Genomic DNA, 17,328 nt, shown 5'->3' with positions numbered 1-17,328 from the left:
TTCTTTCTTCAAGTTCTTGAATCATGTGTGTATATGGGGGTGGGTAGAAATAAGTATCTCCCTTAATAGGAAGGGATGATGCCAGAAGAGCCATATTCAACTTAGTTATATCATACACCCCTCCACCTTTGGGTTTCATAATGAATTAACAAATAAGAACTAGAAAACATAATATCTGATACCTTATTTTTAAACACAAAGGCACTATTAATATAGAAAGTACTATTATAACCAGATAGATAAAACAAACTATGAAAGACAAAACACAAGATGGAAACTTCACTATGAAGTCAATTACAAGATCTTACCTGTGTAGCTACTACTTTGTAAAATCATTAAATTAACATCCATATTATTATTATAATTAATATTAGTTGTTGAAAATTATAGCAACTACCACTGAATACTTGTTCAATGCTAGTACTTATTACACTAAATTCTTTAAACATGTACTATCCTTAATTAATTCTTAAAAGTAAAGCTCAGAAATATTTAATAACTTTCCCAAGGACACATAGTTCTATGAAGTAGAACCAAGGTCTCAACCTAGATGTGTTGCTTCAAAGCTTTTGCTCTGAGCCACTAGACTACTGTGGAGAAAATAATTTAAATATATCACAGAAAATCTCATACCTCCTTTTGGTTATATTTGATCGCAAGTTTTAGACGACTTAAATTCATTCTTTCTTCTAGTAATCCTCGTTTGTCAAGAGGCTCATCACTAGATGTGTGGTTTAGAATAACTTCCAATTCGCGTGAATTCCGGGCTTGTGCAAGCAAATCTTTAGCAAACATTTTACATTGCTGGGCTAGTTCCTCATAATCATTCCTGCAAAATGCAACAATTGATTTTTAGAAATGTCACTTCCATCTTCCAATTAAGCTATTTTCACTAGAACACGTTTACTCAGTAATATTTCCATCTTCCAATTAAGCTATTTTCACTAGAACACGTTTACTCAGTAATATATGATATCATCTTGTGCTGATCATCAAAGGAATCTACTGATGCATTAATTTTCCACAGCTTTGGAGAAAACTGTAACTCATTATGTTCCCTGTGTTCACACTGATAATCTTAGATAAACAACATGTTTCCTTATAAATACTGATATTCCTAGAAATTTTGATAATATTTGTTAACTAGTTCTTCACTTAGCTCATTTGCCCTTAATCTCTATAAATCTGGTATAAAACTTCCTTTTGTATTACTTATCTAGACAACAGATAATAATATCTTAATGCTAGCCAATAAAATTATTACGTAGTTTTTAACTAAAAGTTTTTTCTATAATAGTCTGTAATATGTTTATGCTATTTCTGACATTAAAGTAATATTCTGATTCATTTTTAAAGTGTTCATTTGAACAAAATTCAAGCTAGAAAGAGATAGTGAAACATGCCTAATAAAGAATTCTCTTTCAGAATCACTATTTCTTGAAACTTAGGATTTAACTGCTTGTTAAAGGCAGGCCTAAATCAATTTGTGAGAAACTAAGACATTTTAGTATATAATTCTATCTATTTTAATAAAGTAGATAATCCTTTCTTAAAATATCATTTACATTAAACCTATTTTTGAGTGTAACAATTTAAGAATGAAGTTAGAAATAAATAATTTGAGTCAAATGGACTTCAGAAAAGAATTTTTTATTCAGTTTTTGTTTTCTTAAAGGAAAAGGAAGGGAAAATAGGAAGATTTTCCATTGATTAATCTTTCTATACCATGGGGTTTTCCATTAACTGGCTGTAGAAAATTATAACTCAAAGAATTAAAAATTCTTTCTTAGAGGCTAATATTTTTCTCATCCATTCCTTGTATTTACTATGTAATTAAAATACATAAGAATAAATTATTGTGTTTCTCTAACAAATGAAGTATTACATGCTTCTTAGTCTAAGAACCTAATTGCAGATGGGAACATTCATCAAAAGTGTATATTATTACAAAGATATCCATGTCTTATATTGCACTCTTCCAGTATATACTTTGTCATTTCAAGTTTAAATATTTTAATTTATCCAAATTAAAATATAGTAGTTCCAAACTTAAAAACTTATTAACAAGTATTTTTAAAAATTTTTCTAGAACTTGGAGCTATTAAGAACACACTATGTATGCTGTAAAGGCTAAAAGAAATGGCAAGCTGCTTGTTGCCCTTCCAGAAAGTAGTTTAAATTTTCCCAGTCTTATCAAGTCACTGGAGGAATATAATATAAGACATGGAGTTCCAGCATAAGCTGGACATGAAAGGAAAGGTAGGGATAGGTATAACCTCTCCATAACCCAGAACCTCACAATAGGAACTGGCAAGAAATCTTGATCAATTCCTCCTTCTTTGGAGGGCATCAGGGATACTTTAACTTAAGGGAAAGTCTCAAAGCTTTTCCTCAAGTTTTCTAAGGATTTGTTTAATGTTTAAATCAATAGTTTAATAGGCTACTTTCCCAAAGCGTTCCTTCCCTCCATCTCCAACTTATCTCTTAGGAAAAATTATAACACTGATTCTTTGGGTATACAAAGTGCCAGAATTACACTTAATTCTTCATTTCAGAAGGAAACTTAGACTGGGTATTCATCCCTCTTAATTGGTAGTATTTTATTCTTATGTTTACATGTTATTTCTCCTAATAGAAACTCACCAGTGAAAAAGGGACTAGGTCTGCATGTGGAACATCCCTGACATACAGAAAACATTCTATATGCTTCTGAAAGTTATGAAGGATTACACTCCAAGAATGGTTATAGACTCTAGGAATGATGGGAGATAGGACAGAGAGCAGTTATAAATAAGTTTGCTCTTGCTTAAGGTGATCACTCCCACTAGTCTGCTCACTGCCCTGGGATGCCTTTGGAAACAATGTTGACCAAAGCAAGGATTTAAGGGTTGTGCAAGAGGGGCAGAGAGCAAATGTGGAAGGAGTGATCTAAGAGAAGTAGGGTCTAGCCCACTGAGGAGGAAGGAAAATCCAAAGCAGGTGGCAGCAAGGTCTGGTCATCCTGGATCAAATGTAAATAAATATAAATTATAATCTGGTCTATGAAAACATTCAAGCTGAAAATAGTCTGAAAAAAAAGATATAATTCACAATTTCCATTCATTCCCACCTGAATTCCACCTCCACAAGGCTTAGTTCTTTTAAATCAGCACTAAGTTCAAATGCTCTCAGAATTGGATCCTCCTCTGTTAACATAATCAGAGCTGGACTGGCCAAACAACGATATATATCAAGACGAAACCTGTGATAAAATTTGATTCCATAATGTAAAATAAAATTATTATATACATTTGATTAGTATTTTTAATCCACAATTTACATAGATTATTATGAAATCAGAAGAAAATAAAACAAATATAACATACTTATTACAAGATAATCAGCATATATAGAAAAAGATTAAAAAATATTTTGAAGGAGCATTTGAAATCTTGCTCCCCAGTATAATATCAGTTTGGCTCAAATAAACTCTTATAAAAATTCAAAAAAAGATAAAATAAAAATAAAAATATTTGGAGGTATAAATATCAAAAAATTTTATGTCTATTGCTTTTAAGGTAATTGTTTTATTTATTTTCATAGATTCAAAACTTTGTATTCTTCAATGCAACTTAATTAGAATTTTTCTATTCCTGAATCCAATGTTATTTTAAATTAAATATGCTAATAACTAATACATTTGATTATATGTGGATGATTATTAAGTGTTTCGTTCCCCAGTGGTGAGATTACTTTAATATGCTAGATATTATAACACATGACTCATTCATTCAGGTTATTTTTTAAAGATGTTTCAAATCTTAAGAATGAAATCATGCATTTATGAATAATTTCTAGCTCATAGAGTAGTCCCTTTACCTTCTGTAAACTAACATTCATATTCAATATCTAAATAAAAACAAAACCAGAAAAATTTTGTCATAATTCTTTCATTTATAAATATATAATTTTAATTTTTTAAATGTGGTAGATATTATATTATATATTTTTTCTTTTAAATATAAATTTAATACATGCTTATAGTTAAAAAAAAAGGAAGCAGTTTGGAAACAGGATGCTCCCTAACTTTCTTCCTTCCATCAATTTTACTCCTCAAAGTTAGTTACACTCAGATAATTGTGAATATCTTTCATGATATTTTCTATTCACACACAAACATAATCAGACATACTACATAATGGGATAACTCTTTGTATGTCACTACATATAGAGTCATCTCATTATTTTTGAAAACTGGACAGATTTCCATTTTATGGAGGTCCACCAGATCTGCATTAATAGAAATTTAGGTTGCTTCTATTTTTATACTTCTATAAATAATGCAGCAATGAACACTGTTTAGTTCACATATCCTTTGCGTACTTATGATATAGGGAAGAGGCAGGAGAAATAAATATTAAACCAAGTTGTATTCAAAGCCTGCAATGCACTGCCAGACCACGGAAAACCTAGAGAACCAAAGAAGATTCCTGCTAGGATTACTAACAAACTATTTACCCACGCCATGAAAGGAAAACAGGAAAACGGTCTTTAGTATTATCCTGCACAAACCCAACCATTCATTCCCTAGGCCAGACCACAGGGAACCTACAGAATAAGGACTGTGATTACTAACATGTCTTTACTGCTGCAGACACATACTTTTCACTCTGCATACCCATACCATCAAAAGAAAATAGGGAAACAAAGACTTTAAACTGTAGTTCAAAGAAACTAAGAATGACATATAAACTGAATTCCTCAAACACTCGGAGTCTCTTTCATTCTCCGTCTCTGAGAGGACACAATGCTCTGTTTATGAAGCGTTCCTTCTCTAATAAACTTTTGTCTCTAACTCTGGCATGTGCTTGAATCCTTGCCAGTGACCAGTTAAGGATCCCGTCTCTTGGTGTAGTACTTGAGTCCACACTGAGGGGGGATTCGCCTCATCCTGCATCACTTAGAATTGCTAGATAAAATGGCATGTGTATTTTGTATTTTGATATATGTTTCCAAAGTACTAACAAGAGTTCATTTTCCCCATCTTTATCTGCCCTTAACAGATAAAAATTGAAATTTTAGAGTTGTTTTACTTGGAATTTCATTAGAAGCTTAAGCATCCATTCATGTTTACTATCTATTTACAATTCCATAAACTGTTCATTCTCATTAGCTGATTTTTCCAGTAAATGTTTATCTTTTTTAAAAATCAATTTGTAACATCACTTTATATATCAAAGAAATTAGCCCTCTGTCTAGTCAAAAGTGTCTTAAATACTTTCCCCCAGTTTGTTGTCTTTTTACTTTGTTTACAATCAAATTTTTCTACATGGAAATTTAAAATTTTTATTTAAACAAATTTATTGAAATATTCTTTAGTTACTTTATAGGTTTCATATCTTACTTAGATACAAAAGTAGATCCTGCATAACAGGGGTCCCCAACTCCCAGGCCACGGTCTGGTAGTGGTCCGTGGCCTGTTAGAAATTAAGCCGTATAGCAGAAGGTGAGTGGCGAGTAGTGTGAAGCATTTGCAGCTGCTCCCCAGCACTAGCATCACCACCTCAGCTCCACCTCAGACCATCAGGCATTAGACTCTCATAGGAGCACAAACCCTACTGTGAACTGCACATGTGAGGGAGCTATGTTGCATGCTCCTTATGAGAATCTAATGCCTGATGAAATGATGTGAAGCTGAGGTGGTGATGCTAGCACAGGGGAGTGGCTGCAAATACAGATTAACACTAGCAGAGAGGTTTGACTGTGCAGAGACCATAATAAATCAATTGCTTGCAGACTCATATCAAAACCCTATCCGTGAGCGGCAAAAGACAATTAAAGTGCATCTAGCAGCAGGTTTTATAGTGGCAAATGAGTTGATGTACTTCAATTGAACAGCTGCATCTGGTGGCATCTGATTCTGCATTATGGTGAGTTCTATAATTATTTCACTATATATTACAATGTAATAACAACAGAAATAAAGTGCACAATAAATATAATGAACTCGAATCATCCCAAACCCCCTGCCCCTGGTTCATGGAAAAATCATTTTCCATGAAACCAGTCCCTGGTGCCAAAACGGTTGGGGTCTGCTGAAGTATAATGCATTTTTATGAAAACAACATTTATGATTCCCAGTTAAGATCTAGCTATTCAATAAACAAGTACAATCATTTATATCTTAAGAATTTCTAAAGAGGTATTTGCCAACACCAATACTGCCCCAAAACTTCAGAAAAATATATATAATTAGGCAACTTATCTTTGTTTCCATCAGTATGTCAATATTAATTAATTTTATCAGATTGTTTCTAAAAACAACTTTTGTATTAATCTACATTATCATGTCTTAAATATATTAAGGATTAATGACAAAATGCACAGGAAGAATGACTGCTAGTAATGGTAGCAATCAATTGTGCTGGAGTATTAATGAAGTGCTATTGTATGGAAAGTATTTAGATATAATCTGACAAACAATGAGGCTGCCTCACTTTATAAAATCTATCATTTTTGATATTCAAAACATTATCAAAAGTATTGGTTGTATAAAGAGGTCAGTGATTCTACTACACAGAAATATGCATAAAAATGGACAAAATTATTTCTCAAAATCAATCATTTCAGGTCTCTGGAAATTATCTACTGAGAACAGATTATTGAAAAATTGCCAGAGCTGTAGGCAAGAATGGCTGTAATCTATGGTCTTCTTGCCTGAAGCTACTTCTATCACCTCTGCCAAAAGTTCAGTCAATGAGAACTGCAGTTTTTCAGCCCAAAGCTGGTAAACCTGTACCTTTGTGCATAAAGGTTAAAAATCAATTCAGTGAGAGGTGAAAACTTACTGTTCTGCTGGCTGAAGGGGTTGGACATGGTAGAGATGAACAGGGAAAACCTGTAGCTTTGCAAGACCAAGCTTGCAGTCTGAGTTGAGGCAAAAAGTAGACTAACCAGAAATTTAACAGGGAGATCTTAAAAATGAGAAAAGTCACAGAGGGATTCACAGATCCCTGGCTTACTTAAAAATTAGGCATCAGAAAATTTGGTAAAAAGAAAAAGACAAAGAACTCTTGAGAAATGGCTGCAACTTTGAATATATTCCCCAAGTAACCCACACATAGATCAGGAGACAGATGAACCCTCATGGGCTCAAAGTATATTAACGTAATCTCTGCCCAAATCATTGGCTGACCTATAAAGACACTGAAATGACCTTTAGGAATCAAAAACTGAAAAAAAGAATAAAAAACAAACAAACTAAGCACAGAGATCAGTGATTATATACCCCAGGGAGACAGAGTCTATAGGCCAGAAAAGTCAGAAAATAGAGACGGTGGAAATATTTCAAAAGTCATTTTATGAGACCGGTATATCCTGGTATAAAAATGAGACAAAGACATCATAAGAAGAGAAAGCTATAGAACAATATCCCTTATGAACATAGATACAAAAATATTTAACATATTAGTAAACTAAATTAGTAACACATAAGATGAATTATATAACACAACCAAGTGGGGTTTATCACAGGAATGCAAAGTTAGTTTGACATCCAAACATCAACTAATATAACATATAAATAAAAAGCAAATAGCATAGGCTCATCTTAATAGATGAGAAAAAAACATTAAAAAAAAATCCAAAATCAATTCATAATTTAAAGAAACTTTAGGACGTGGTTCCATAGTGTAGTGGTTAGCACATCTGCTTTACATGCAGAAGGTCCTGGTTCGCACCCCAGTGGGGCCACGGTCCATGGTCTACGGCCATGCCACCATGAACAAGCCCGATGTCTGATCTCGGAGGCTAAGCAGGGTTGGGCCTGGTTAGTACTTGGATGGGAGACCACCTAGGAAGACCAGGTGCTGTAGGCATAAATAATAATAATAAATAAAAGAAAGAAAGAAACTCTAAAATCTAGAAATAGAAAGGAATTTCCTCATTCTTATAAAGAATATCTTTGAAAAATTTTCAGCTAACACCATAATTAATAGTAAAAGATGTCATTCTTTCCCACTAAATCCAGAACAAGGCAAGGATACCCATTCTTCTACCTGTATTCAACATTATGCTGGAGGTTCTAGCCAGTGCAATAAGGCAAGAAAATTAAGGCTTAAAGATTTGAAAAGAAGTACTGCCATTATTTACAGGTAACATAATTTTACACATATAAAATTCTTAGGAATCTTAAAAAAATTTATTAGAATGAATAAGTGAGTTTAGCAAGATCACAGGATATAAAACCAATATACAAAAAAAAATCTATTTTATTTCTATGTACTAACAATGAACAATCTGCAAATGAAATGAAGGAAACAATTCATGTACAATTTTATCAAAAAAATAAAATATAAATAAATTATAAAAAAGAAGTAGAAGACCTATACACAGAAGACAATAAAATACTGCTGAGATTAATTAGGAAGATCTAAGACAACGGATCATATTCATGGCTTGAGAGATTCAATGCTATTAAAATGGCAATTCTCCCCAAAGTGATTCATTCTCAAAAATCTAAGTAGACATTTTGGTAATCATTAATAACTATTAATAATTTTGTAATAATTAATAATAATTCATTATCTGATTAGTAAACTTACTATAAAATTATAATAATCAGGATAGAGTGATACACTGTAAGGATAGACTTACAGATCAATGGGATAGAACGGAGTCTAGAAATAAAACCATGCATATATGCTCAAATAATTTTCAAAGTTATAAAGATAATTCATTGGGGGAAACAATAGTCTTTTCAACAAACGGTGCTGGAACAAATAATTGGATATTGAAAAAAACAGAAAAAGAACTTAGATCTTTATCTCACACATACACAAAATTTTACTCAAAATAGATTATAGACTTAAATGTAAATCCTACAATTGTAAAAATTCTAGAAAAAAAAGGAGAAAATCTTTGTGACTTTGGGTTAGACAAATATTTCATGAGTATGACATGAAAAACACATTCCACAAAAGAAAAAATTGATAAATTAGACCTTTTATTCTTCAAATGAAGAAAATGAAAATACATATCAAGGACTGGGAGAAATCATTTGTAAAACATATATCTGATAAAGGACTTGTCTCCAGAATATACAAAAAATATTTATAACTCGGTAATATTAAGACAACCTAATTTTAAAAATGGGCAAAAATTTAGATCTTAATCAAAGAAGATATATTAATAGCAAAAAATCACATGATAAGATCCAGCAAAAAATAGTGTAGATGATAGAGGTTCTGTTCTTCCCTCTGGAGACCAAATCAAAGTTGCAACAGAAACAAGGAGCAGCAGCAAGGAATATTCACCTGGAATCTAGATGAACAAGCCATACAAATAGGGAGAAATACAAGAAATCACCCTGAAACAGCAGAAGGTAGAACTGGGCGAGGACACAGGGCTGCCTGGTCTCAAGTGAGATGGAGGCTGCGGCAGCAGCAGAAGCCTCTTAAAGGGGCCACGTCCCTGAGCGGATTTTCGCAGTGATAGACCTGCTCACTCTGAGCACTGTGTTGTTTTGGCTGTGCGCAGGGGGCACCAGGGACTTACAGGGAGACATTGTTGTGTGAGGGCCTAGGTGAGACTTGCTCTGTACAGAAGTGCTGGCAGCATCCACTGTTCCCTATTGAGCCCTCTCGCCTACCAGTGCACTGACACAGCACCGCCATAGCTCTGGTGTCATCAAGCTGGATAACAGAGGTCGCTCCACCCAGAGGACTCCCTGAATCCCTGCCTTCCCCAACTCATGGCCCCATCCAAGCCACATCTAGGTACATCCTCAGCGAGTCAGGTGCTCCTTGCTGAGCAGCACCTAGACTCACACTAGAGGCAGTTGGCCTCGTTTTCTGGTGTGGCCTTTTGAGGCAATGATAAGCACAGCATCTGTGGATTGCTTGCTGAATTTTGACAGGTGGCCCCAGAGGGGTAGAGGCTTGGGCTAAATTTGGCCTGCAGCTGAATCCCTGTCAGGACTGTGCCATTGGACACCTACTTCACAAATCCACACTAATAAGACCAGAAGACTGAGGAGTTTTGCTTAGTACATAGAAATAGACACGGAAAGGCAGCCAAAATAGGAAGACAAAGAAGCAGAAACCATGTGAGAGAACAGAACAGAGATCCAGATATAATGGAGTCAAGTAATCTAAAAGATGTAGAGTTCAAAACACTGGTTTTAAAGATGCTCAATGAACTTTTGGGAAATGTAGAGAACTCCAACAAAGAGATAAAAATGGAGATGGAGATTATAAGAAGGAACCAGTCTGAAATAGAGAACACATTATCTAAGATGAGAAGTATATTAAATGGAAGAAACAAAGGAATAAACAAAGTGAATAAAGAAGAAGATCACATGCCCTATCTAGAGGACAGGAAAGCCAATCAGGACACTCAAACAGAATGGCAAGAAAAAAGAGGCCAAGACTATAAAGATGATTTAAGGAAGATATAGGGACACTATTAAGGCTCCAAATATTTGTCTGATTGGTGCAACTGAAGAAAATCAAGATGTTGAACAGCTGTTTGAAGAGATAACAATGGAAAACTTCCCTAAACTGGTAAAGGAAATGGAAGGCTCAGAGGATTCCAAAAACCAGGGATCCAAAGAGGCCCACACCAAGACACATCATAATTAAAATGCCGAAGATTAAATACAAAGAAAGATTATTAAAAACAGCAAGAGAAAAACAGATAGTTACCTATAAGGAAACAGTCATAAAGCTGGCAGCTGATTTTTCAAAAGAAACTATGCAGGACAGAAGGTCTTGGCACAAAATATTCGATAAGATGAAGACCCAGGATATACAACCAAGAATACTTTATCCTGCAAAGCTATCATTTAGAGTTGAAGGGCAGATAAAGAGCTTCCCAGACAAAAATAAGCTGAAAGAATTTATCACCACCAAGCCAGAATTACAGGAAATGTTGAAAAGACGTCTTAAGAAGAAAAAACATGTATCAAAACCAGGAATAAAGAATGGTAACAACCCTATTCCTATCAATAAGTACCTCAAATGGAAAAGAATTAAGTGCTCTAACTAAAGGAGTGGATGAATGGAAAGGAAAACAAGACCTTTACATGTTGCCTATAAGAGACTCCAGATTAAAAGACACACACAGACTAAAAGGAAGGGGATGGAAAAAGATATTGCTTTGATGGACCTAGAAGGTATTTAAGTCATACAGAGAAAGATAAACACTTTATGATTTCACTTATATGCGAAATCTAAGGAATAAAAAGAACTAATCAAAAACAGACTTACAAATATAGTGGACAATTTGGTGATGGACGGAAGGGAGCGGGGTTTGGGAGGCTAGGAGAATGGGCGAAGGGTTAAAGAAGTACAAATTAGTAGCTGATGGAAGGCCACAGGGATAGGGAGCACGGCATAGAGAATGCAGTTAGCATGAATACGTTGGCTAGGTGGAGGGTCAGGAGGAAGGGAGCAATTGGGGGGATTGTTTTATGAACTATATAGATATCTAACCAATGTACTGTATACTTGAAACTAATTAAATACATTTTTTTAAAAAAGCACATGATAAGATACTTGACATCATATGACATAAGTTTAATTAAATTCTAATTAAAACCACAATGAGATAATACTACACTTCTGCTAAAGTGTTTAAGATAAAAAAAGGTTAACATTGTGTTGATAAGTATGTTGAGAAATTAGAACCATCATACATCACTGGTGAGGATGTAAAATGTACCCTTTGGAAAACCAGTTTGGCAGTTACTTAAAAAGTTAGACATACACTTATCATACCAACCGGTAATCCCATTCCTGGGTATCTACCCAACAGAAATAAAAACATATGTCCACACAAAGACTTGTATATCAATGTTCACTGCCAAAAACTAGAAATAACTCAAATGTCCATCAACTAGTGAAAAGATAAACAAAACGCTAATCCTTACAATGGTATACTACTCAACAATTAAAAGGAATAAATCACTGAAATATGCAACAATATGGATGACCTTCAAAAAATTATGCTAAGTGAAAGAAGCTAGAGATATAAGTCAACATATTGTATGATTCTATTTATATGAAATGTCTAGTAAAGAAAAAACTGTAGACTACAGACAGAAAAAGATCTGTGGTTGACTTGGAGCTGGGGATGGGAGCAGGGATTGACCATAAATAGGCATGAGAAAACTTTTTCCAGTGATGAAAATGTTATAATACTAGATTATGGCGATGGTGTATAACTATATACGTTTACTACAAATCATCAATTTCAATACTTTTTAAAAAGAAAATTTTTGAGGCCTGTGGAGTTATGTCATTTTATTCTACGTAACTCTCTGGGGTTTTGGTTTCATTCACACCAAGAAGAATATGGAAATATGCAATTACATATTCCCCAAAGTACTTTTAAAACAGTAATTTCAAATGGTCCAACCTAAATATTTGAAAAATCATAAGAAGAATTGGAGTAGATGAGGCAAGATTAGTAACAACTGAGTAAAATGAAATATGAGAAGAAACTTGAATGCAATTTGCACAGACAGAAATTGGGAGAGGGAATTTCTAATTTCAACATGTAACTGAGAGACATTGAAGAAACTAGTTTCCAACTTAACACTGCAGTTAAGAGTCACGTTTCTAACCAGTGAGAATATTAGCAACTAAGGAGCAGATGTAGAACATCAAACTAATTGTGGTTAGTTAGCTCTATAGAGGGGAGGAGAATAAGGATTGATCGAGAAACTTCCAATCAAAATTAAAGTTAGACTTTTCACGAGGATTTAAAGATTTATTGACACATTGCTTGTATAACTAAAATACTTCTTATTAAAAGAATTCCACATTCCTAAGATTACTTTTGCTTCATAGTTCACTGATTTTTCTCAATGCCAACATCCTACTCTCTTGATAGATACCTAGCTAGGTTTTACAAATTCAATTGTTTCAGGGGTGGAGTAATAATATGAGTAAAGCTGAGTCTACATGGGTTTACAAGCATTCAAATTCAAAATTATGAGAACATATTTCAGATTAAACAAAGCACTTCTGCAAATTAAATTTAACTGGCAGTTCATTACTTTGCTATCTCTCTCGTTAGCATTTTTTAACTTTTTTTAAAACTTTGTCTTCCTTTGAAAGATAATAAAGATTTCAAATCTTCCCTAAAGTTACCTGAAATTTCATAACACATCAAATTAAACCATAAAACTGGCAGCTGATTTCTCTAAAGAAACTATGCAGGACAGAAGGGCTTGGCAAAAAAATATTCGATAGGATGAAGACCCAGCATCTACAACCAAGAATACGTTATCCAGCAAAGCTATCATTTAGAGTTGATAAAAATTAAAGCATAGGAATTCTATTATTAAAAATGTCTTTCTAAACTCAATGGTCCACTATCCTTCCCTAACTCATTTAAGATTATTGCCTCTAGACCTTACCATCACCTAGAACTACACCACCTCTGAAATTTAAAAATCAGTATCTTATAAGTACAGATTGCCTTGCTTCTTTATTGCCAGTACATTGGCTCTTCAACTTCATCAAAACATTTCCCCCCACCTCTTTTTACTCATTTTGTTAGCCTCCTTTCTTCTGCAGGTCTACTTAGCAATTCCTGAAAATGACTTTAGTCCGGGCCCTTTGACATTTATTATAACTGTTCTCTCAAACATCAATAACAAACTCTCAAACTCTTCCACAAATATACCAAACCATTCGCAGTTCCCCAAATAAACTAAAATCACATACTGTACTTTCTGCATAAAATGCCTTTCACCTTTTACTTCTAACAAACTTAAAGACTGAGCTCAAGCTATAGCTCCTCTAAAAGCTTTCAGAACGAGTTTTTTTCCTACCTCAAACCAAGCCAGGTAAAGTGTTCTTTCCAGCCCCGCCCCCCATATGTCAGCAACATCAACTACAAACATATTTAACAAGCATACTATTTGGAAAATATTTGTATTTAATATTAATAAAGGATTTTTAAAACTAGAGGAAGCCTTAAAGATCATTTCTTCTTGTCATTTTATAGACTAGTCATTTTAAAACTAAAAGGGTAAATGATAGCCATAGCTATCAACTAGATCTTATCACAGAGAAACAGAGATCTCATTGTAAAACAGACTTGAAAATGGAAAAAATTTCCAGTTCGAACTCTGCAAATAAACATTACATTGGTTCCCAGGAGATTTTCCCAATTTATGGATTTGTGACTGTCAGTCCACTAAAGAACTGCTCTTAAGGTGAGAAAGCAGTGAGGGTAGATGGTTTGCAGCTTTAAAGCTAATTTTATATATTATGCGACAATACTCAACTAAAAAACAGTTTGTCAACAAGCTGCCTGGGACTTCTAGACCACATTTTCCATAGTAAATATTACACTTGATATTATTTCAACTATATTTGATTACTCTCTCTATATAGTAATATATATGTTATGTATGTTATAGTAATATATCTAGTAATATATATCTATATTTGATTACTATATATAGTTATAATTATATGGAGAGAAGGAGACAGAGAAAAAAAGAGACAGAGAGACAGGCATGGGTGCTTATACTGAAAATTAGAATCTCAAGTCTGGTCCAGAACCATACACCTTATATAACACATGAGATTTTGCTCAATCTGTCCAAGATGAGATACTTTCTCATTTATTCACTCCTCAGTTTTTCAGTTGGGGAGAACAGGAAGAGAAATAGATTTTAATATTGTGTAAGAGGGGAGGTAAGAGGCATAACAGGTTGAATATTTAATGAGACAAAACAATTTTTATTTTCTTATACATAAGATAGGAAGTAGCATCTCCACCCCTTCCACTACTTAAAAATTCTCTTAGATTAATAAACTCTGTTTCTAAAAAGCAAATAGTGCCCCCACCCCCCACCAGCAGGAGTATGAGATAAACCTTATTCATAATTTGAAAGATTTTCCTAATTATTCATAATTTAATAGATATTTCTAAAAAATGCAGAACTCATTGCATTAAGCAAAGGGGCTAGAAGTTTGGCTTTCATAAGTCATCCTAATACCATAGTTTTTAAAAGCTACATAGTAAGAACAACAATTAAAAAAGAAACTTCATTGACATACATTTTGCTGCATCAAACGTCTATTTATCAAAATCTTAATTTTCTAACCTGGAATGTCGGAGGCTGTCTTTTTTGTTTTTTGCGGAACACAACGTACATTCACAGCCAACTGCATGGGGCTTGGGTAGAGATACATCCTGTTTTAACAGCATTGTAAGAATTTCATAGTTGTTACGATGAGCAGCTAAAATGACAGGTGCAATGTCCATAGTTGTTGAATACTCAGGATTCTGAATCCGCTCCATTAGTTTCTGGAAAATATTTATATGTTTGAAGTTATTTGTGATTTCAAAAGAACATATTTATCTGAAGAATAAATTGAAACAAATTGGAAGGCACAAAGACCATAAGAACTAGGAATAGGATAAACATTTTACCATGATGAAATTTTTTTGAAACCTCAAAATTTAACTTTAATTAATATATGCAATATAATCATGACAAACGAAATGCTCAATAAAAAACACTCATACAACTAAAATTCTGTTTTCCTAACAAAGAAGTCAGGATGTCTAGAGAAATATATTAGGAAAAAGTGTTTAATTTTCACAAGATTATGGAAACATGCATGACAAGGACAAAGAACAAAAATTTTGGAAACACAATATAACGGTGAAAAAGAAACGTTAAAAATAGGCAGAGCATAAATGCATGAGAAAATCTTTAAAAATTTCTCCTCCATGGCAAACCTTGTCACATTGATAGCAATGAAGCTACTTCAAAGGAATAAGTAAATAGGAAGCACTCATTATTTTGTATAATTCTCTATATATTCCCAGTCATAACCTATAATACCTCCTGTTACAAATACACAAAAGCACTAATAATCATAGTTACCACTTAATGAATCCTGAACTGTTAGACACTTTACATTTATCATCTCATTTAATCCCCGCAATAATCTGCAAAATTAAGCATTATAATCCCCATGAAGAAACTGAGGCTCAGAGAAGTTAATGTGCCTGAGGTATACAACAGGGTGGCAAAGTGCAGATCAGAACTCAGATTTGTATTACTCCAGAGCCTGAGCCCCTTTCACTGCATGGGCTCATGGGACTGGTGATGGCATGACACGAAGAAAAAAACATTAACAAATAAAGAACCAAGGTTAAATAAAAACATTGACTATTTTATGACTATTGCATATTCTTTCCACTACTTCTCACTTTTTCACAGAGGTTTTCCTGAGTTTTTTGATTCCACAGAATAAGCTGATCAAGTTCACAGGTTTTCTGTAATTTTATTAACATTGTAAAAGTAGTGCGCACATTAAAAAAATCTGAAGAATATAGAAAAGCAGAAAGAAGAAAAAAAATACTCATATTCCTACTACTCAAAAACCATTTTACAGTATTTCTCTCTGAACCTTTCTCCACACACCCCCTTTTAAGGACATCTTTGGCATAAATAATTTCACACCAATGATGAAAAACAATGGTTTCTAATATTTTGAAGGTCAAGGACACTTTTAATGATCCCATAAAGCTATAGTCCAGAATCTTCCAGAAATAAATTCATGTAAAGAATTTTGCATGCAATTTAAGGGAGTTCATAGACCAACCTACATATTCAGGATATTTTATTTTTGCAAATTTAAATAACAATACTACAAATGTCTTTATGAACACAACTTTTTTGAAATTTAGGATTAACTAATTAACATAGAACCCCTGAAGTGGAATTATAGATCAAAAGGCCATGATCTATACAGTTTTGAAGCTCTTGATACATATAAAGTCCTTTAACAGCTTATATTACCAATAATATAGGAATGTACCCATTTCACTCCTAAGTTTTACTCACCAGAACTAGGCATGATCACTCGCAATTTATGAGTGAAAAAAACTATCACGAAGTATTGATTTATTTTCCTTTGAGTACTGGTAAGTTTTACTATCTTCTGACATACTTATCTTCCCACCTTTTATAATTTATATACTTTCTATTTATTTTTTGGGAATTTGAAATTAATAAATTTATTTTAAAATTATAAAAACATTGAAAAATTCACCCTTTCCCCCTTATTACTGGTTATAAAAAGGAGATAATTGTATTCAATCCCTATGAGAAAACGGTCCTAAATTTTTCCTATGAAACATACTTAACTATATGAGAAACACTATTGGAAGTAGATAAAAGTCCATAATTTCATCGTTCATAATATAATCTACATACTATCAAAAAAACAACCTGCATTTGAAAGTCAAAATTTATCAAAAGACAATTTTGATAAGCCAAGAATACAGAATGAATTCACTGAAATGGTAAAA

At 33.4% G+C, this 17,328-nt stretch overlaps 1 protein-coding gene and 1 pseudogene across 6 annotated transcripts in view; one reads left to right on the top strand and one right to left on the bottom strand.

The window, feature by feature from the left end:
• The window catches only part of TRPC1 (transient receptor potential cation channel subfamily C member 1), an 89,186-nt gene that overhangs the window by 46,028 nt on the left and 25,830 nt on the right, over positions 1 to 17,328 (bottom strand). For 5 of the 6 annotated variants that reach the window (XM_039876482.1, XM_039876481.1, XM_039876486.1 and 2 more), the window contains 3 exons: positions 15,107 to 15,309; positions 3,110 to 3,241; positions 634 to 829 (listed from right to left, as the gene is read on the bottom strand). In XM_039876482.1, the coding sequence (XP_039732416.1) occupies positions 634 to 829; positions 3,110 to 3,241; positions 15,107 to 15,309 (531 nt within the window). Of the gene's footprint in view, positions 1 to 633; positions 830 to 3,109; positions 3,242 to 15,106; positions 15,310 to 16,224; positions 16,338 to 17,328 lie in introns of all 6 variants that reach the window. The other variant, XM_039876485.1, reaches the window with a different exon arrangement.
• LOC120613874 (uncharacterized) lies at positions 7,741 to 7,856 on the top strand (annotated as a pseudogene).

Source organism: Pteropus medius, unplaced genomic scaffold (genome assembly GCF_902729225.1).
Source record: "Pteropus medius unplaced genomic scaffold, Ma_sr-lr_union100, whole genome shotgun sequence".
Lineage (NCBI taxonomy): Eukaryota > Metazoa > Chordata > Mammalia > Chiroptera > Pteropodidae > Pteropus > Pteropus medius.
This window is presented reverse-complemented; position numbering and strand designations above follow the sequence as displayed.